The sequence below is a fragment of the Python bivittatus genome, unplaced genomic scaffold (genome assembly GCF_059951505.1).
Source record: "Python bivittatus isolate LINGU-HERP-01145 unplaced genomic scaffold, Pbiv_v1 ctg000840_np1212, whole genome shotgun sequence".
NCBI lineage: Eukaryota > Metazoa > Chordata > Lepidosauria > Squamata > Pythonidae > Python > Python bivittatus.
Genome location: NW_028277113.1, coordinates 26716765 through 26738787, shown reverse-complemented (window position 1 = coordinate 26738787; position 22023 = coordinate 26716765). Strand labels below are relative to the sequence as shown.

General features: G+C 36.4%; 1 protein-coding gene across 2 annotated transcripts in view; it reads left to right on the top strand.

Moving 5' to 3' along the window:
• DOK6 (docking protein 6) overlaps positions 1-22023 on the top strand; it is a 220769-nt gene that overhangs the window by 85853 nt on the left and 112893 nt on the right. For both annotated transcript variants that reach the window (XM_088130757.1, XM_088130756.1), the window contains exon 2: positions 14854-14961. In XM_088130757.1, the coding sequence (XP_087986883.1) occupies positions 14854-14961 (108 nt within the window). The remainder of the gene's footprint in view (positions 1-14853; positions 14962-22023) is intronic.

The following is a 22023-nucleotide window of genomic DNA, read 5'->3' as shown; positions in this document are numbered from 1 at the left end:
CTTCATGTGTTATATATTTAAAAAAAAAAAACATCAACCACAGATAAATACAAATTTACTCCGCAAGTTAAAACTTTCTTGTCAGTAAATATTTCATTCTCATGTCCTTGTCTGTGAAAAAAAAAAAAAAAACCTCTGAAATTACTTTAATAAGTTATCTATAATTATCATATAACCATTAACTGTCTTCTCCTAGGTATATACATGTTTGTGGTACTTGCAGTTTTACATACTGATTACCAGGAACTAAACTGCACAATGTTAGGATAAAGATTTTTGGTTGACTTCTTTTTATCTAGGATTATTTTATAGCTTTTCCTCTGAATTCTTTCATAATTTCTTTTTATGTATGAAATGTGTATCTCCTTTGGAAGTTTGCTGGCTATTGTGAACCTGTTGAATCTTGATATATAAATGAAATAATTTCTGATGTGTCTTTTTAACTTATCAGATATACCATTTAACTTAAAGAAAATGATATTAATGAATGTAATTATCTTTCTGGGCCAAATTCTCTTTTTCTTGTATTTTTCTTTTAGCACATTTTATAACAAATTGGATCTTTATTCTAAGAATGATTCTTCCAGCTGGAGACATGTAAATCAAAATTAACTTTGCTACCAATTACTAAATTTAAAAATATAATCTATTTGCTTTTGACATTTTTCCTAATTCACATTTTCATTATTGCAAAGATTATTTTGTACCTCAGAAGACATATAGTGGAGAAATTCTGTTTTACTGCAACACCCTAAAGAGTTTTATTAATACAAATCTCTAGAAGCAAAAATTAGCTATCCTACTATTGTACACCAAGTATAATTCTCTTTAAAATATTAGCTAGATGCCTCCACCCTATCCTATCAATCACTTCTGTAGAAACTGGTTTACTCTTAGTTTTTGGGGTTAATATAATTCCTTTTTTCAAAGCTGTTATAATCAGTTATAACAGTATTTTCCTTGCTTGATGTACCTTCAATATCCCGGTCTCTTTTATGTCTATCTATGTATCTACTTATCTGTGTGTATGTATGTGTGTGTGTGTGTGTGTTTGTTTGAAACTGAGACCTGGATATGAATTCAGGATTCATTGTATTACTAGGAGCTTTACAAAATCCCATAGTAAACAGTCTGTCTTTCTTCCTATCTTGACATTCTGAATAGTTGAAGATTGCATGACAGTAAGAGTGTTATCACTGATATACAGGTTCAATACAATAGCACTGGCAGAAATAAGGCTAGGTGTGCAAAGCAGTCTAATACCAGCTATTGCTAATATAAAAATAGTTTTATTGCTCCCAGAGCTCATTTTAAGCTTGTAACACTCTCAATTAGAGCAGTAAAAATGATTGAATTTTTGTCCTTCAGTGGCTTAGAACAGGTGGTGGTGATTATTATTCCATTCAGAATCTCTGCTTAAACCAAAGATACTCTGTTACATGGTTTGGATAATGTAATATTTATTTTGACAATTCCCTTTGCTCCCAACACATAGTACTTGAGATTTAAGTAGATAGCTTCCATCTTTCAGCATAAATATTATGTTTTACGTTGTATGTGAAGGTCAGAATTCTCAGTTCTAAAGACTCAAACACATTTTAGTAATTACGTGTTCTCATAGTATGACACACTCTTTCATTGTGGTAAACAACATTTATCTTGTCAAGTAACAGGTGCCCAATAGCATACAAATGTATTAAGCAATTGTAATAGAAAATGCCATTTCAGTAGAAAGTAAGTGGCATTGCCGAGAGGAAAATATGGTATTATAGTTGCAAAGGGATTATTCAAAACTCAATAAATAGGATATGTAGCTGAGAACATTGATTTTTATTTCTTGATATATGCTGTTACTGAACAGAAAGATTCATTTCCAGACAGCAGTTGTCAAATAAGCAAATAAAATACAAGAGTGAAACATTTATACAGAGATTCTTCCTTTTCCAGTCTTATAATGCAAAGACAAGCCATGTCCTTTCCCGCTCATTCCACATTGGCCCTAGACTCTCCTTCTTCACCTCTTGTAATGTGTTGCTACACAGTAAGAGTGATAACAGATGATAATTTTGGGCTTACAGGGCAGACTTGATATAATTGCCTTAATTCAACTATCATGGAATTTCAAGGTGGAAATATACTACTCCAAGCTGTGTTCACAAATCTCCTCAAAAGGGAAACAGGGAATAGTCCTATGCAGGTTGTTGTTGTTACTATTATTATTGGAAATTATAAGTAGGTATAACTGTGGTTTATGTTTAGCATCTCTAGAGAGATATACAGTAGTTTCAGAGCTTGATTCTTGGAACTTCCTTCTCTAATTACTACTGTATGTCCAGCTTCGATAATTTAGCTTCACTGTATGTTCCCAGAATTACTTCCTAAATGTTTGCATGCTGTGTATGTCCTTTTCCCTCTTATGATCCAATGCAGTAGTCTATTGTTTTAAAGGATCTGGGGCTTAACTAACAAAATCTGTAATTTAGCACTGCTGCCAGTGTAAAGTACAAGACGATACCCAGCATGCAGCTGCTGCAGTATTTAGCTCTTTCCCATTTATTTAGCCCTTTGTTATTTGTATTCATTTTTACCTGTTACTGAACTGCTGCTTTACTATTTTTCACATCACTCCCTGTTTCATCTGTTTGTTTTTTTAGGTTATTTTAATATATCCAGATGCATAGCTTTCAAGGTTGTACACAACCTTGAGAAGATCTTTTATCTTGAACCAGAAACAACCTATTGTGCTTTGGAAGTTCTGGTAAACCATTTCAGATCTACAGTGCAGTTCATCTGGGCTGAAATAAAGCCCAGAATTTTTTGTTCCAGATTTTGGCTGGGCAAAAAATATCCAGAGGGATCCTAGAGTGATTTCAGGGGCAAGTAGGGCAAGACTGGTGTGTGTTGCCCCCTCTTTCTCCTTTGCTGCATGGCCAACATACTTCCTGATCATCTTTCACCTTTCCTTCTCTTTCTCTTTGCTGCTGCTGCTGCTCTCAGCAAGGAAACTCCTCAGCCTTGATTTTCCCCCTTTTCGTTTCCCTGCCAACCACTTCTTCTTGGAACAACCACATTTTGGTCTTTATCCTTTACAAAATAGCATTGTTTGTTCATATATGGCTGAAAAGATGCATGTTTTGGTTTGGACACATATTACCTCCCAAATCACTGTTCCATTCATGAAATGGTTTGTGTCTGGAATATTTTGCTATGCAATATATCCCTAATATATTGGTGTTACTGACAATGGGATGAAAAAGATAAACTTTACTCTAATGAGTTCAGGGTGTTTGATTTCTGCAAAGACAGGCAAGCAATAAACAGTTGACAGTATTTTCCCAAGCAAAGTGAAATATATGAAATCAAGACTCAAACTAGATAAATTATTTCTAACTCTGAACAAATGATTTGCTGGAAAAGAGTTAGTGCTAGAATTGGAGTTGGAGGAACAGTTTCCTATATAGCTGTCCTCTTCTTCTGTATTAAAGGAATTAGCACATGGAACATGTTGCTGTTACTTCTCCAATCTTATCAGCTGCCCCATTTCACATGTGTTCCAAATTCCCTTCCAAAGAATTTCTTGTAAAACTCACTTCTCCTAAGTAAGGAGTAAGACAAATTGATACAAAGGAAAGATTTATCTGACTATATATTTTAACAACACAGAATGTAATTGCCATTTTTAATTATTGGCATATTGGATAGCTAGACACAGACTGATTACCAGGCGATCCAAGACCAGCCAAACTTAAAAGAACCAGCAAAACAGTATTGTCAGCTTCAAGCTTATCAGACTTTTTTTTCTGATTTTCTCCGGTAGATTTAATAGAGAACATTGGTTATTTAGAACAGTAATAATTCTTCTTGCCTTTGCTCCTCCAACTCCTTTGCCACCATTTCTTTCACACCAATTTGGATAGACTTGTATTGGAAGAAATGATATTCTTCTAAACATGTAATTGTTCCACAATCCCAGGGAATGTATAAAATAAAAACTTTTTAGCTCTGTTTCAAATGTTTCTAACACAGGTATTTGTAGTGAGAAAGTAAACGTGTTAGTTATGTTAAATGAGATAGCTCTAGCTATAGAAGTTGATACTAACTATGTGGGGATAGTACCAATTGATAATGTTCCAGATGCTCCTGTGTTACATGAAACCTTGATGAGAAGTCATTAAAAGACACTCTAGAAGCCAGGCTGATTAACTCTTTCGACAGGCTATCAAAGGATGTACACTTGGAAATCCTGCATAGACTACAGTGTGAAGTCTTAAACACACTGTTGTTAGTTACTGACATAAGTGAATCATTAGCTGTTGTTCCTGAAACCATGCTGAACACTAAAAGTTTAAATCAGCAAATATTGTTCCAGTTGATACCACTGAAATGGAGAGCCATAAGAAACTGTTGAATAGCCCAAATAAATATCAAATCAATGACATCTAAGCCATATGACTGGTCAAGAGAAAATGATCTGATTTGTCTAATAAGTCCTATAATTAAAATTTCTGGAATATAACAGAATCAATCTTTTCTTCTTCCTTTGGTGATTTCCTCCCTTCCCCCCCCCCCCCCAATGTAATTCAGGATTATATTTACACTTGCATTACCTGGAAGTTCCTGATAAGCACCCCATGGGAAATCAAAAGATAACTCCCTCACAATGCTTGTAGGATTTATAACTGCCAGGAAGCTTATTTAGGATACAGAACACGGTGCCAAACACTTAAGGGAAGTTCTTTTGTCCCACCCTTTACTGGTGATATGACATCTAATATTCAAGCCCACCTGATTTTGATGGGTTTTCATAGTGCATTAACTTTAATATTCTTTGGTTCCAGGAAACTTGGTCCACAGCAGGTATGGAAGTGATGTTTTTACTTTATATGTTCTCAGTATCTCATCCCGTGCTAGTGAAGTAATTAAATGTGACCTCTGGCAGCATTTTGCAGAATATATGATGGTAAGGTTTACTAGTGGTAGGTGGTTTATCAGCGTTATCACCTATATTCACAGAAGGCTTACCCCAAAAAATTATAAATCATGCCAGAAAAATGTATTATTGATCTTTCAATTGCTTTGCTAGAGGAGGATGGAGTAGTTTTAATGCTAGAACAGGATAATCTGCTGGTTCCATTAAAATCACACCAATCTAAAGATGCATATAACTACCTGGCTTGTGTTTAGCCCTGTTGCTAAAAGATTACATACATTCATACTAATAGGATGATTCCTTATTGGGTGGGCCAGAGGGACAATGGTCAGGATTAACCACATAGTGCCAGTGATGTGAAATATTTTGCCAAAAGTATACAGTAGGAGGCTATTGTTCAACCAGAATTCTCAAGTACAAACAGATACATTAAATTGCCCTTTAGAATGAGCAAGCAGATCTCAGACCTCCTAGTTGCAGTGCTTTCTTGTCTTTGTATTTTGATGCTGTTTACTACTACACCCATTCAGGTTTTAGAACCTTTGACATCTTCTGGGTTTGATTTTAGAGTTTTTGTCCTAGATAGGTTGGCTTTTCTTATACCTGCTGAACCCCATCTGCCCTCATCATCCCTTTATAGATTACCTTAGCATGGAATAATATGATATATTGAGAAATGAGCAGCTGGTTAAAGTGTAGGATAATGTACAGGGATCAGGGATTAGTCCTGCACATCAGGTTGAGAAGTAGATGAATGCTGCTTAATCAAACCTTTGTGCAGGTTTTGTTGATTCCACATCAGCTTTGACTCTTTATCCAGGGACTCTTTATCCTGTTTGGATAAAGCTAGGGTTTTGTTTATTGATTATCATCTATTTCTGCTCATCTATGAAATACATGATAATGACTCCCTTAGGGGAGGATGCCATGCACTTTGTTTAATGTGGTTCAAACAGAGAGGTGTAAATCAAGAATGCATTCTTAACTCCCTTTTATTTAATTACTATGTAAAGTCATTGGTAAAGTATTTAGATAAATCCAATTTCCATAACTCTATACTGGCTGGCAATTCAATAGCAATATATGGAGATGACACTGTTCTACTGTCATGAAGAGCTATAATTATCCATTATGGTCTAGTTGGGTTTGGATTGGGGAAACCAGGTTCAAGACTACCCTTAGTCATGGAAACAGATTGAGCGACCTTAGGCCAGTCATATTCCTTCAGTCCAGCCTATCAGAGTTGTTCTGGGTATAACATGAAGGGAGATCCCCATGTAAGTCACCTTGAGTTCCTGGGGAAAAAGCAGCATATAAATCTAACAAATAAAATATCTGGGAGCTGTTTCCTGGGCTATAGGTTCTTGAAGGCTCAGGCTGAGTTGGTTGTAGCTACTATCCAAAGAAATATCACATCCATCTTCAAATTCCTAGAGGAAGACATTGGTTAATTACAGCCATTAAAGTATTTGAGGCTAAGGCTTTGGTCCAGATCTTCATACACACAATTTTGTGCAGTTGGAAGAGGTACAATCTAAATTTGATACTTCAGTTCCAGCAAGCTTGATTCTGTGTCATGATATATTATAAAGTACATTGCTTCATATGTATTGAACGTACAGGTAGTCTTCAGTTAACAACAGTGATTGGGACTAGAATTTCCATCGGTAAGCAATGCAGTCATAAAGCGCAGTAACACGTGACCATGCTGCTTAGCTATGGCAGTTCCAGCATTGCCAGTTGCCGTTGTTAAATGAATCTCATGACATTGTTAAGCACGGTGTCACTCGATCACCATTTGAGACCTCCTGCCAGCTTCCTCATTGACTTTGCTTGTTGGAAGCTGACAGTAAAGATTGCAAATGGTGATTATGTGATCGCAGGATGCTGTGACTTCGTAATTGTGAACCAGTTGCCAAACACCTGGATTGCAATCACGTGACCGCAGGGATGCTGTGATGGCCGCAACTTTGAGGACCAGTTGTAAGTACCATTCATCAGCGCTGTCATAACTTTAAACCTTTGCTGAATGAATGGTTGTTAAGTGAGAACCACCTGTATTGGCTTGTGGCTTTCCACTTTTGTAATGTTATGTTTGCATTTTTGTTAGTTTGGTACAGGACTGTAATACAGCTTCACTTCATTTACTAGCAGTCTTTCTCTCAGATCAAACTTGTACTATGGTATATGTCCCTAAGCTCAGAATGCCAATGTAGTCTAGAAAGAAGTAAGAAAAGAGAAGATGGATAGCATAGAATTCTATCAAAACACTGGTTTTAAAATGCTTAGCACATTTTTTTCTTTTCTTTTTTATGCCCTGATATGTAAACATAATATTAGAGCCTAATTTTCCTTTTTTAAGGAAGTTGTGCAATGAAAGTTGAAGTGCATACTATTCTCCGCAAAGTGATCACCCATTATGACTTCTCAGTAATAAGTTCAGTTCGTTTGTTGTACTCTGGTAGTGTCCAGTTATAGATTAAAATTCTGTATGTTGTATCTGGAATGTTTTCTCATGCTGCTACATATTCTTCACATTGATTTATAATATTAAATGTAAGATCAGGAGGAGTCTGGTAACTCCCCTCTTTTCAGACTAACTCTGCATCTGAACTCTGCATCTGATAAGGTAGCTCATGAAAGGTTATGTCTTTTAATAACATTTGTTAGTCTGAAAAGGTGCTACCGACTATCAGACTTAACACCATAGCTGTCCTCCTGCACTACTGAGTATAATGATAGTACTGCTCAATGTAATAGTCAGCCATAATTTTATAAAGTTCATAGGAAGAAGTATAATATGCAGCCTTACCAGTCAAGTATTTACCTTATGACTCACTTGCATTATTGGTTGAAATTTGCTACACAAAACACATTCTGGAGTACATCACTTATGTGAAGATGAAGATGCCAAGAGTCAGTGGTGACTCAGCAGGATATGAAAAACTTGCCTGTTATTTCTCTATGTGAGGAACTAAAAAAGCAAATAAAAATAATATTGCCTCATCCACGGCTGGTAGGCTAAACTTTGTGACCTCTAAATTATTCATAGCTGCTTTAAGGAAATTAGCTTTGTGGTATAGCATACTAATTTTGTGACTTTTTATAGAAAAAATGGTATCTTACATATTTGATATATATATATATAATGATACAATAGCATTTTTCATTGCTGAAATAAAATATACTGATACATTTATTGTAAATGGAATGTCTAATCACAGTTTTTTAGGAAGTCTTTCTAATCTCCTTTAGTTTATTCATATACCCCCACACTCCATGTAGACTCATAAATATCTATATTTATATTTCTTTATTCATTCTGGCAAGCTCTTATTTGCTTGAACGTATCTGTAATATATTCCCAGTGTATCAGTAAAAGTATTTTAATTAAAATTATATGTAAGTAAATTACATTTACTATATCAGTGAATGAATTTCCCCCTTTATTATAGTGAATAACTGTAAGCATTATATGAAATCCATGTAAGAATAATTTTATATGGTGTATTTTGTACCTAAGGAAGGGTAGTGTTCTCTGCAATTTCATCTGGTTATTTATTTATTCCATATATTAGCAAAGTTAGGATGATTTATGCTGATTGTTGTGCAACTTTTCCTGTATGTAAGAATTAATACAATGTGTCCTTATATAAGATGGACAAGATACAGATGTGGAATAACTAGTCATCCATGCCATCTAATGGCAGCATAAGTTTCATTCAAACCAAAAGGAGAAAAGAGGGATGGGGGAGGGGAGGGAAAACCAAAAAATGGTGCATGAAATGAATGGGAGGATAGGGAATATGAAGTGGGAAAAAGTGGGTTTGTGTGGGATACAAAATGCTTTAACTGAAATGCATAAAACAGGTTATGTACACAGTGAAGTGAAGATTGGACAGTTAATTTCATCTAATTTTCTATCATCCTGTTCTCACAATATTACATGTGATTGAAATAGAATATATTTGGCTAGTCTGTTTTTATAAATCCATGTGCCACACCTCTCTGTCCCTGTTTCTTCTTCAGCTTCAGAGAGGAGTAAACAGATGCAGTGATCCCTTGGATGACATGTATATCAAAATCTATATTCTAATAAAGCAGTTTGGAGGATCTTACCTACTTTGCTAGTAGTAAGTGGATATTGTTGAAATATTTATTGAAAACCAAACCTAATAAATTTATATGGTTAGCTCCGGGGTCAGTGTGCATATAGTATGAGATACCTGTACAATAAATTTCCATTGTTTATATTCCAGAATTTTTAACATAATACTTTAAAAGAAATGGAGGGGGAGATCCCCCTCCGATGCAATCCCTAGACCAGTATTTCTCAACCTTGGCAACTTGAGGACGTGTGGGCTTCAACTCCTAGAATTCCCCAGCCAGGCTGGCTGGGGAATTCTGGGAGCTGAAGTCCACATGTCCTCAAGTTGCCAAGGTTGAGAAACACTGCCCTAGACATAATCAGTAGTTATGGAATGTTGACTGTCAGCTAACAAAATGAAACAGGGAAATATATTTTTAAAAAAGATGAAATGCCAGATGAGTGCATCACCAGCTGCATGGATTCCTGCAGGGGACACTCTGTACAGCAAGATTGATTGTTTGATTGACAGGCCACACCAGTTGAGCAGCATACCATTCCCCCGTATGTAATTGGGATTAAAGCATACAACCAATTAAAAATAACTTAATTAAACTATCAATTAAAAACAACTAGAAATACTTCTAGTATTCCTGTTGAATTGGGGGTCATGGCTAAAAGTATTAACAATAATAAAAAGAAATCCACGGTCCCAACCAAGAGGCAATTTAAAAAATCCAGCCGTCCTAACTTGATGGAACATCCAGTTTTTCACAAGCTTCCTAAAAGCCAGAAGGGAAGGAGCCAACTGTATATTAGGTGCAAATGTTGTTCCAGAGTGGGGGGAGCCTGAGGAGACGCATAGAGAGCCCAGTCTGCTACATCTTTCTTATTGGGTGGGCAGATGTTACAGGGAAAAGGCAGTCCCACAAATACTCAGGCTCCAAACCATGAAAACTGCACCCAGAAGCAACCATCAGAGTATAAGTGTTACACACGTGCCTCAATGTCACGGCCAACTCTGATTCAGAGGAGTCTGATACAACGGAGCCTGCTTTGGGACAGCTGTTTGGATTTCAGCCTGTGGAAGCTTTGAGCACTTAGACATCTGAGGCTGCCCCAGGAGTCACCAGGACCAGCTTCGTCCAGAGGATGAGGAACCACAGCTGGAAAGACCACCCAGAGCATGCTGTGTGCAATGGAGAGCAGAACAACAGCATTCAGCACATATCTTTGCACACCAGGGTCATTTCCAGCCTTGAAGCCTTGATTGAGTGGCTTGGATTCTAACTCTGCTAGCCTGTTCTCTCTTGTTGGGAATAACCCCTCCATTTATCAGAATCTCTGTCCATTTTTGTCCTGAACTTCTGTTTGTGGAAACTGCTCCTTTGTGACAATTATTCTCAGATGTAACTCAGACTAAGTCTTGGCTCATTTCTCTGGACTTTTGACTACCAGCAAGACCATACGAGTAAGCTAAGGAGGACTCTGGGGCTGAGTAGGACTATGTGTGTGCACACATCTCCGCACCCTGCAGCTGCTGCCTGCATTCTGCTTTCCCAAGCATGTCCATCTGATTGCTACATTTCTCTGTGCGTGCATGCTTGCTCAGATAAGGACACTCAAGGTCTACTTGTTATTAATTGAGCTGCTGCATTCTGGATCAGCTGCAAATTGTGAATGCTCTGAATGACCTAAAAGGTCAACCCCATTTAGAGTGCATTGCAGTTGTCCAGTTGAGAAGTGACTTAAGGTCTGAGTTCCAGTGAGTAACTGATCCAGAAAAGGTTTCAGTTGACACATTAGTTGGAACTGAGCAAACGCCCTCTTAGGCATAGCTGCCACCCATTCCTCAAGCAGGAGTCTAAGAGGACCCCCTAATTGTGAACCAACTCTCCCTCGGGGAGTGCAGCCCTGTTCAGTATTAATGATGGAATCTCACTGGAAACAGCTGACCTTCAAACCCAGAGCCGCTCCATCTTGCTGGATTGTGTTCAACCTGTTCTTCCCCATCCAGACCTGGACAATCTCCAAGCACCTGAACAGCACTTCAACAGTGTCATTTGTTTGTTTGGAGGTCAAAGCGTGCACTTGGGTATCATCAGCATACTGATGAAATCTGACCCTGTGCTGCCAGATGAATTTGCTCAGCAGCTTCAGCTTGATGTTGAATAGGAGGGGGGAGTGTCAAGCCGTGGGGCAACCCCAAATTGAGGAGGTCCAGGCATCAACCTCTTCCCTCTCCAATTGAATACATGTTTTTAGGAAGGAGGTGAACCACCATAATACAATGCCCCTCCCCCCCCCCATTTGTCAGAGATAGCAGAGAATGATATTGTGATGGATCAACAGTCACTGAGGGATCAAGCAGGACCAGGAGGATTGCACTATCCTCTGCCAGTACTACCAGAAATAATAGAGAAGCATAATCAGTGCTGTCTCTGTGTTGAGCCCATGCCTGAAATCAAACTAAAACTAGTCCAGATTATGTTTCCTACAGGCCCCTCTGCAGTAACAGTTCAATCACTTTCTCTACAACCTTCCCCCAGAAGGGAGATTGGAAACAGTCTAATAATTGTCCATATATCTGCATTAAGCAGTGGCTTCCTAAGAAGGGGCTACCACTGACTCTTGCAAAAACAAGGGTAACAGTTCCTGTCTGCCCACTATAATTCCTCTTCCAAGGACACATGTATTACCGTCTCGATACAGCTCCGCATTACCTCTCTGGAGGCTTTCATTAACCAGGAGGGGCGCGGGTCCAGATTACAGGTGTCTGTGCTGATACTGCAGAGGACCTTGTCCACTTCCACAGAAGTTACAGAATCAAACTCATCTCAGATAACAGAGCTGGATGAAGCCTCAGTCACCTCCTGACACTGGACCTGCTTAACTGGTGTCAAACTGAGTGGATCTGAGTGAGTTTGTCCTCCAAATTCTTCCCAGCAGCCCCTTATATGGTCTCATCCTTATCCAGTAAGGCCACAGTTCCCAAACTCTGTTCATGGTGCTGCAGTGCAGTCACATGGGCACGACAGGTTCGCAAACTATGAGCTCAAGATAGATCACAGTTTTGGCCTGGGGTTGCCATGAAAAGATTACTAGGACACTAAGGGTTCTGTGAACTGAGAAAGTTTGAGAACTTCTGCAGTAGCTTCCTTGTCACTTTAAAAGGGCTGCTGGACAGTAGTCTGCAAAGGCAATAAAAGCAGAGAAATGCTGACATTTTGTGCTCTTATCACCATGAAATAGGCTCAGATATGACTCTTACCTATGTTCAGATTGTATGTTGCAGGGCCCTTCTGTTCTTTCTGGCCGAATAAGCAATCGGTTAGGTGGTATGTATTGCAGAACATTTTATTTTTTAATTTAATGGAACAATTACTTGAATTACATGAATAAAATATATTGTAGGAACCAGGGTAGTTATTTAATGGTGTGTTTTTTTTCCTGTTGAAAGGCTAACACTGAATTCCTCTGCAGTTGTTACTACTATTAATGCCCCATGTATGTAATCTGTATTTGATTACAATCAATGGCAGCTAAAAGTGGATCAGGGATAATAGAATAACTAATGGTACCTGAACAGTTAACTGTGTTTCTGTTGACAGGATGTCTTGTGTAAATATACATTCATTTGTAATGCATAATACTCCCTATCTTCCTGATCTTATTACTTATTTATTCCACCTTACAAGGATCGCCTTTTTGATTGTATACAAGCTAAACTAAAAACAAAAATAGAACAAAAGCTTAAAATGTTGGATTCATTTATCAGCTGAAATAAAATGTTAAAAACCTACAATTTACTTTAGCTGCACACCCAGCTGCAAATACATTTAACTACAGTTGGATTATCCAGATTGCATTGCTTTCAATAGATGTAATAATTTCAGTGCACGCTGAATTGACAGTGATTTCTTTTATTGATATTGTACCTTTCCTCCAAGCAGCTCAAGAAAGCACAAATTGTTCATTTTATTTTAACTTTACAGGAAACCTCTGAATAGGTTAGGCTGAAAGGTAGTGAGTGGCCCAAGGTCACCCTGTGAGCTTCGTGGAAGTATCATGCTTTAAATATGAGTTGACACAGTCCTAATCTAATACTTAGTCCCTGATAGTTTGCTAATTATGAATTGTATGTGGATGGACTCACTGCAGTCAGACTGTTTTATTCACTGATAAGAACCAAATTTCTTTCAGTTTAGCTCACAGGGTTTATCTCAACCATCATTTAAGTGATTGAAGGAGAAATTAGCTTGGAAATTCAGTCACAGGGATTTTATCATTAGTAACATTGAGAACCTGTTAGGAAAGGTGTGTAGGTATAAGAAAAACTTCAAGAGAGAGTTTGAAATAGCTAAAGGTTGGCAAGGAAAAGTTTAAGTTCATTCCTTCTTTACCGCTGCATTTCCAGTTCAATTCTTTCAAAATTGCATTTTCAGAAAAATAGTCATGGAGTTGAGGTTGGAATTAGTCCTGAAAATACTACCAGGTTTTTGAATCATTATGGTCTTCTTCTATAAAATATTATACTATTGACAAACTTTTAAAAGGTCTTCCTGTTTTTATTATAATTTGATACAGTACTCTCATGCAAGCTTCCTAAAAATAATTCTTGCTAGTCATTGTTCACAGCTAAAGGAAAAAATGAACGACTTTGTTTTTACTAATAATTAAATATAATATTGCTGCACAGAAGGTTTTTTTTATTCTTAGACACTTCAAGGCAAAAAAAACAAAACAACCTAGATAATCTATAAAAGCAGCCTGTGTGAATATCTGATATTGAAGTCCTGATACAATATTGTACATTTTAAAGCATTGCCTTTGATCTCTTCTGTTTCAAATATTCAAATAAAAGGAGTAAGTATAAATTAGATTAAAAAGGACAGACGTTGAATACGCTGAACAGCAGTAACAATAGTGAGACAAATTCACAAAAAGGGAAGACAACCGATTCTAATACCTTGGAGATGCAGAACACAGAAGAGCCTCTTGTTACTCAAGGACCAGAAAGTGAAACCATTGTAAATTAGGTATTCATTAACCACTAGATACCGAAGAACATGAGGAGCACTACCTCTGGGTATTCACTTTCTACTAGGTTTACTGGAAGTCTGCCACACTGTAACATTATTTCTGGAGATAAACTTGTGGGATAAAGTTGCTGCTACAAGTATAGCTCAGTGCAGCCTCCTGGCACTATTCCTATCTCATCTGCCTAATTCTGAGCCCCTCCCATACTGAAATAATTGATATTCTCTTAGGGGCTGGGCCAGGTTGGTTAGTGACTATGTCATTGAGATAATTAGCACATTGATGTTAAACCAAGCTAAAGAGGGGCTGGAGGGATATCAAAGAAAATCTTGTCAGCTTTACTTTAATAACTAACTCTAAAACATTGCTAAAACTAGTATTTCAGTGCATAATTTATTATTATTATTATTATTATTATTATTATTATTATTATTATTATACAAAATATAGATCAGGGTATGCTGATCAGTGAAACTGGTATTTGTACTAAAACCAACTTTGCAATAGTACAATACATGATCTGTAAAAATAATTTAGTACTAGAAAGGTGCTACTTTTCTCTTGTCCAAACTATCCAAGTGTTCTTGAGATGGAGAATGAAACTGAAGACACAAAATATTCTAAAAACTATGAACATTTTTCACTATTCTACATCATACATGAAATAAATATTTAGGAAATATTTATTTTGTAGGAAAATGTACAAAAAGAAAGATCTTTGTTACCATATTGAGATAGCTACAATATGAGGTTCCTAAGGATGGTAATCTTTCTTTATTTTTATTTTTTTTTGTAGATTTTCAGAAGATGTTGGCTGGTTTTCAAGAAAGCTTCTAGTAAAGGGCCTAGAAGGTTAGAAAAATTTCCAGATGAGAAGGCAGCATATTTCAGAAATTTTCACAAGGTAAGTTGTAACTATATTAGGCAGAAAGGTGAACCACTTTTGACACATTTGAAGTGGAAGCAACACTTCTTGATGCCATTGATGTAGGTTCAGATTATGAAACATGCTTGCCTTCTTCCCATCCTTTCTGAAAGCATGCACAATTAATTAATGATAAAGTTTGTAATCTACTCTAACGGTAATTCAATATAAAGCTTAAACACAAAATATAAGTGCGTTTAAATGTCTGAAGCATTTTCTTAAGAGGTTAACAAAGCAGTTTAAGGATGTACATGGGACTGAAAAGGTTTTGAGAAAATGCATGTATAAAAGTACAATAGTTTAGACATTGGACACTTGCTATCCTACTTTCTGTCATTCAATAGATGGAAACTTTTCCTTCCATTTGTATATCAACAAAATAACTGTAATTCATTCACTATTTTATTTAGCTGCATTTACTTGTGTTTTCAAAATAATTATTCTAATATTTTTAATGTTGAGCTGCAGCAAGGTATTATACTGATTTTGAGCGAAAAATAGCAAATTTTAAAAATTATCTGATATAGCACCTCAGTAGAATTGAACAATTGCATATTTGAGTAGGCCTCTTATGAACTTGCTGCATATTAAACCAAACATATTAGTGAAAGTGCTAGACTATAATTTTTCTCTATTTCTATATGATAGATTGTTCAGAGACATGGTTCATGGAAGCTGAAAGTTGCCTAGCAAAAGCACTATCTGATCAACCGTTTAGGATAGAATGGATGAAATGCCCTCTTGGAATGAAGTAATGTTTTATGGTAATGACTTAGAAGAAGGTATTTTGCTTCTATGTACCACTGGTGACAACCGTATATATTCAAATAAACATACCATAGCTTAACATGTCAAGGAAAAATTAAGGATCTACATTCATGAACTACATTATCTTCAAATTTTTGCTGGCCTTTGGAAGTTCTTTGTAAGAATATTTGATAGCTATGCAAAAATGCTGTATTTTAGATGTTCAACTGTCATCTTCTTCTTAAAAACCTGCTGAACTTGAAGGACGTGAATTGTTTTTGACGAGGGCATATATGCCACTCCAATCAAAAAGTGACTCTAAGCAGCTTGTTACATGGCATTCCTTAAGGTCTTTCTTTAACCCCTTGCACTTGCTTGAGTTTTGGGGAAAAAAAAGTTGGTAGACTATTTCTTAAACTCTTTTATCACTCAGTTTTAATTCAGGAAGAACATACTTGAGATGAGATATTTCATCAAATCCCATTTTTAAAGGATAAAATAGCCCAGTAAATATTACCAGGAATTTGGTAAAGCTCCTTTCAATTGTTTATAAAATATGTTTCTTATTGTCTGGGACTACTGTCTGCTGGAACTGAAAAAGAGTCCAAATTATCTTCAAGGACAGCTATAGAGTAGCACTAATACATATGGCTCAATGGTAGAGCTTCCAAATCTTTTCTCAGCACAGTCAGATATTTGTTAATATTTAATTTATAAATTGTGTGAATACTTCATACCCTGATTAAAAGGAGGTGGTTGTTTCTCTAAGGGCTTTATTGGTGTTTTTGCTAAGTAATAATAAATTAAGGCCATGTTTTATTGAATCTTGTGTGCTGTTTTCTATGCCAGCAGATACATTTTTTAAAAATGAAGCATTGTTGTTGACAGCAATATCAAGCAATGCTGTTATGCTTGGTTGGCAAAGGTTTTATTCTGTGCCTGAGGTAGAAATAAAAATCCAGATCATTACCATGAAAAAATATGACAGATCTATTGTTTAGGGCTTTTTCCTGGCATTGTGCCCACTACGGTCTACTCAATTTGTTTAGTAGCTGGCAACCACTCTGTGCCATTAGAGTCTTTGTTTGGCTGCCTGCCACTTTGGCCTTTTTGGTAGGCCCTTCCTCTTGGAGCAATTTGGTAGGTCTTACTCTCAGGGGCCTCTTAGAAGACCACACCATCTTACTTAGTCTGCTGTAGGGCCTCTTCAATGGGCATTCCACTGCCCCATTTGCAACTTCAGGAATTCTTCCTAGGATTCATCTGCTGGACTGCTTCTGCCCTGCCACTGGGTGTCCATGAAAGAGCCTCTTCAAAGGCCTATTGCCACTGGACTGCCCCAGAACTGCTGCTTCACTCCTCTGGGACTCTTCCTCACTTTCACACTGCTGTATCTGTTTTTGCTGCAGCTGTTGTAGCTTCAGGCACAAGTAGCCAGCTGTTGTTTTCCTTTTGGCTTTAGATACTCAACTAAAGGAGCTCAAAGGAAAAAAAAAACCTTTCCAGATCTCTTAATAAGAAACTTCAGGGTGTCACTCCAGCCAGCTTCAAACTGCAAGAAAACTCTCCCTGTGCCTTTCTCACCTGGGTTGTTTTTTGTTTTTTGTCTCTCTTACATCTCTCAATTATAGTCACACCCACAACTGGGCTCTACATTTCTGCTTTTATTTACACAGCTTCATCAGCATAAACAGGTGGAATTATTTAAAAGCAACAGGGAAGGGAGGAAGTTGAGAAGCATTCCTCTCCATGCTCAGCAAGATTCCTTCCTTCCACACAGCCCTAACTCCTGTACCCATAGAATCTTTTATAATTCCTTTAATTTTCTCACTTTGGGATTGTTAAAGGGTGAGCATATGACTGAAAATGGAGCTGTCACCAGCATTCTGGACTGTGCCCAATTGCTTCATCTATAGAGGATTCTTTTCTAGAATGGTTTTAGCTACTGCCTGATTTGACCTATTTTCAAATGTCAAACCTTCTTTTGCTGGCTTCTTTCTTCATATCAGATTTTATGGAATGAATGAATGAATGAATGAATGAATGAATGAATGAATGAATGGATGGATGGATGGATGGATGGATGAAAGAAAGAAAGAAAGAAAGAAAGAAAGAAAGAAAGAAAGAAAGAAAGAAAGAAAGAAAGAAAGAAAGAAAGAAAGAAAGGGATAAACTAAAGAGCAAATGTACAGTTGTACTTGAAGTTTTTCCAGAGTACATCTAGGAGAAGAATGGAAGAGAAGGAATTAGTTGAAATTTTTAAGAAAAAAGGAAAAAAGCCTTTGAATTTGGAGGTCTTAAATGGCAATGCCTAATCACACTTGTCTGAACTCAGAAACTAAGAAGGGTCAAACCTGACTAGTACTTGCTGGAAGACCACCAGGGAATTACAAGTCTGTAGGCCAGACTTGGAAATTGAAATAGGCAGACTAGAAGAAGGCTAATGTCAAAGCACTTCCTTAGTATTTACACAAAAAGCTATTACTGCCACAGCAGACGTAACACCTAGTGAACTCTGGCTGATCTCAGAAGCTAAGCAGAATTGGCCCTGGTTGGATGGGGAACCCTCTGGGAATTCCATGATTGTTGGCTAAGCTGGGAAGTTAAAAAAAATGCAATAGCAAAACTTTCCACAATGCTGCCAGTGTCTAGGGCATCTTTATTTTTTATCCACTGCTCCAATGTTTGTATTAATGCCATAGTAATACATAATCAGATGTACCCAGTCTTTTTTTAATCACAAAGCATCTGTTTGTTAACTATGCAAAGGTTTGGAGGATGGAGATTTTTTATATACAGTATAATGATAACTGATTTTAAATCTGTTATTTTTGTTTTTGCACAAAGAACTTTAAAATTGAAATGATTTGCAAATAGAATATGTTGTTAAAATGCATTAGGGATGAAATAATCAGCACACACTTAATAATCCAAAACAAGTTTATTGCATATGACAGTTGTACTTTGAAAAATCACATTGTCAACCAATAAAATTCATTTAATTTGAAATCAGGTGAAAAACAAAGCAATTTAAATTACTTTTATTAAAACAGACAATCAGTGGCAATTCATGTATAAGACGTTGCCTCAAACAAAATGAAATTTGAATATATTGAGCATTGTGAATGCTTTCTAGTTGCATTCCTCAAATACCATACTTATTTTATTCTTGTCCCAAGAGACCTTGAGTGTTTTTATGGTGATTAACGTACCAGGAAGATAAGGAAGAATGCTTTGGAAGCATAAGAACATAATTGAGTTTCCAAATGTCCTATGGTCATGCAAAGGAATAGTCCATTAAAGAGGAATCTGATTTGTGATGTGTGCCATGTGTACAATTAATGTAGCTTGAAAAATAATTGCGGTTGCATATACACATATGGCATGGTGGTTTTGTTCAATCAACAAATTATGAAGCCCATCACATCTCACCAGAAATCCCACATGCTATTGAGGTGCTCATTTGGATATTATATAGTATGAATAATATTTACCTTAGAACATTAGCATACTTGAACAAACAACTGGAGTCATTTGAGATTTTATAGGCTCTTTAACTCAAGCTGTCAGACTTCACACCAGGAAATGACTCAATTAATTTAGAATCTTTTTTGCAGGCAAAAATAAAGCCATATACCCAACAGATGATATGTCCTTTGCAGTGCAAAAAATGGATGTCTTTAGATAGGTGTATACTCCAAAATAAATTGTAGGCCAGGCCCGTACAATATAGAGCCTGTGGCTGCATGCAGCCCACCAAGCGGCTTTGGGCAGCCCACTGGCATTTTTTAAAAAGTAATAAACTCACTACCGCCACTCTGAAAGAAGTGCTGCTGAGCACCTTCAACACTTACCACCACCGCCAGCTCCAGCACCACTGATGCTCCACTAGCCACAAACTCCTGATCAGCACTCCCGTATTCCTTTGTGGCCCACAAAGATTTTTAATTTATCAATGTGGGCCTTTTCGCTCTACAAGTTCTGCAGTTCTATTCTAGACTTTCCTCCTGCCTTTCTGAGTTAACAGATACATAGCCATTCTTTTGATGGTTTCAGGAGGCAGCTGAATAATGCTGACCAAACAGCTCTTTCTAGCTTGGTAAAAGTTGCCGCTTAGCTAGATTCAGCCATTTTATCAATCTGATTAAGGTTGTTCTGTGGTTTGTTAATTCTGTATGACATTTAAGTCTCATTTGTCCCTCATTGAACAAGAATTGACTTTGTTGTGAACCATATTATCATTTGTTGTTTATTAACATATCTTCTACCTTTATTTACTGATTATGTAATATTGTGTACAATCCACATTGTCAGACTTGGAGCAACTTACAACAGAAAAATATATATTTTAAAAAATCATAATATTAAAAACATAAAAGCATAATGAACCAGAAATTCACACACCCCCAAATTACCAATAATTTACATGAAATGGAAACCATTATAATGATAGTGAAATGCAGTAAAACGGCATTCAAACATACCAATAAAGAAATATAACAAGAAGAGCCGGTAAACAGGGTAACGTATTGGGTAAAAATACATTAAAATTAGTCCCAATAAATTCCTAATATTTCTAAAAATGAACTTACAAGGTGAAAATCTCTCTGCCTCCTTGTTTCAAAATTACATTAAAATTGCATCATACTGTTTTCATGATATTTTCTATCCTGTCAGGTCTAATCAGATTGTTTAAAGCAATAATTACAAACATGCATGTTCAGTGTATTATAAATGCTGTGGGAGAAGAACCATGAGAATAAAAAAATATGCTGATTTGAAAATGTTTTATCCTCAAGGGTTAAAGATATACAGTGATCCCAAATGGGGAGAAATAAGGACATGTGGGTGATGTTTTCTCATTATTAGTGATCAAGCAGTTTTTTGTAGCATCATTTGTGATAGAGGAAAAGGTTCTGACAGTTCTGTTTTATGGTATATTACTTCAGCATTTCATTATCATAACAGCTGGTGAAATCATTTTTGAATGCTATCTGGATCGTTTTAATGTCTTATTAAAAAGGTGAATATCAGTCTTTAAATAGCCTTTAAACTGTACAATGGGGTTTGATGTATGAACACCTTTCTCCTTCTCTCGGGTTTTTAGAAACCCTGCACAACAGTCATACATTATGTTTTGGCTTTTCAGCTGTGCTGTTGGCACAGGGAATGTAACTTTATTCTGTTGGCAGCCTTTATGGATTAGGCAGCAGTTCTGCAGTTCTGGCAGTGCTACTGGTGTGTGTTTTGGGAAACAAAGTGAAATATCTTGGCTTGATGAAACTGCCATACTGCCTAACAAAAACTAAATATGCATAATTTGCCCTGATCAAGCAGATTGATTGTGTTGGCTCAAAGAGTCAGTGTCATGCTTAATCCGTGTTCTGAAGTAATATAAATAGTACAGTCTTTTAAAATGTGGGTTTTTTCCCCACCTTTGGACTCCATGTAGAATTGAAGGTTCAAATGCATTTCTGCTCTGCTTTTATCAGAATTGTATTGTACCGTACAGTAAAAGAAGTATACGGTAGTAAAAATCTTTAAACTGATTAACAAAAAGCCGAAATGAAAGTAATGATTAACTTACTAAAATTATTTTATTTTATTATTTTTTGGATTTATGTAATGCTAAACTACACAACAGAAGCAAAGAATCTTCTGACATCTTAATGACTAATAGAGCTGTAATGATATAAGCATTAATAAAGTTGACTCTACTTTTTGGAATGATATAGAGTTTTAGGGTCATAAAAGCTTAAGCAAAAATGTCTTTAAGGTGCCATAAGACTTTACTACCCTTCTTCATTCTTTATACATATAATCTTTTATAGTATGTATCTAAGAACACTCTTTCTGTTTTTAGGAAGCTTACACAGATCACCTTCCCAAATATTACAGACATGCAAATGAAATCTGATAGAATCATGCATACATCTAAACTTCAAAAATGAGTTATCATGAAAGATTTCATTACTTGGGATCTTTAATCATGTTAGACAGATGTGATTTTTAATATCAACATATTTTAGAGCATTCTAATGCATGTCTGGTTCATGCAGCTAACCTAAAAGGCTGTAAATCAGAATTTTTATATCCAAAATTTCTTCCATACAGCAAGATACTTACTAAGATTGACCAGGGAAATTAGCATAAATACAGTGAGGAGATAGTATTAGATAAACATACTTAGAGTAGAGAATATAAAGTTGAAATTCAGAAATAAATTCATACCAAAAATGCAATAACTTTATTATTGATTGTTTAATTGACCAGATGATTGATTGAATTCCTGTC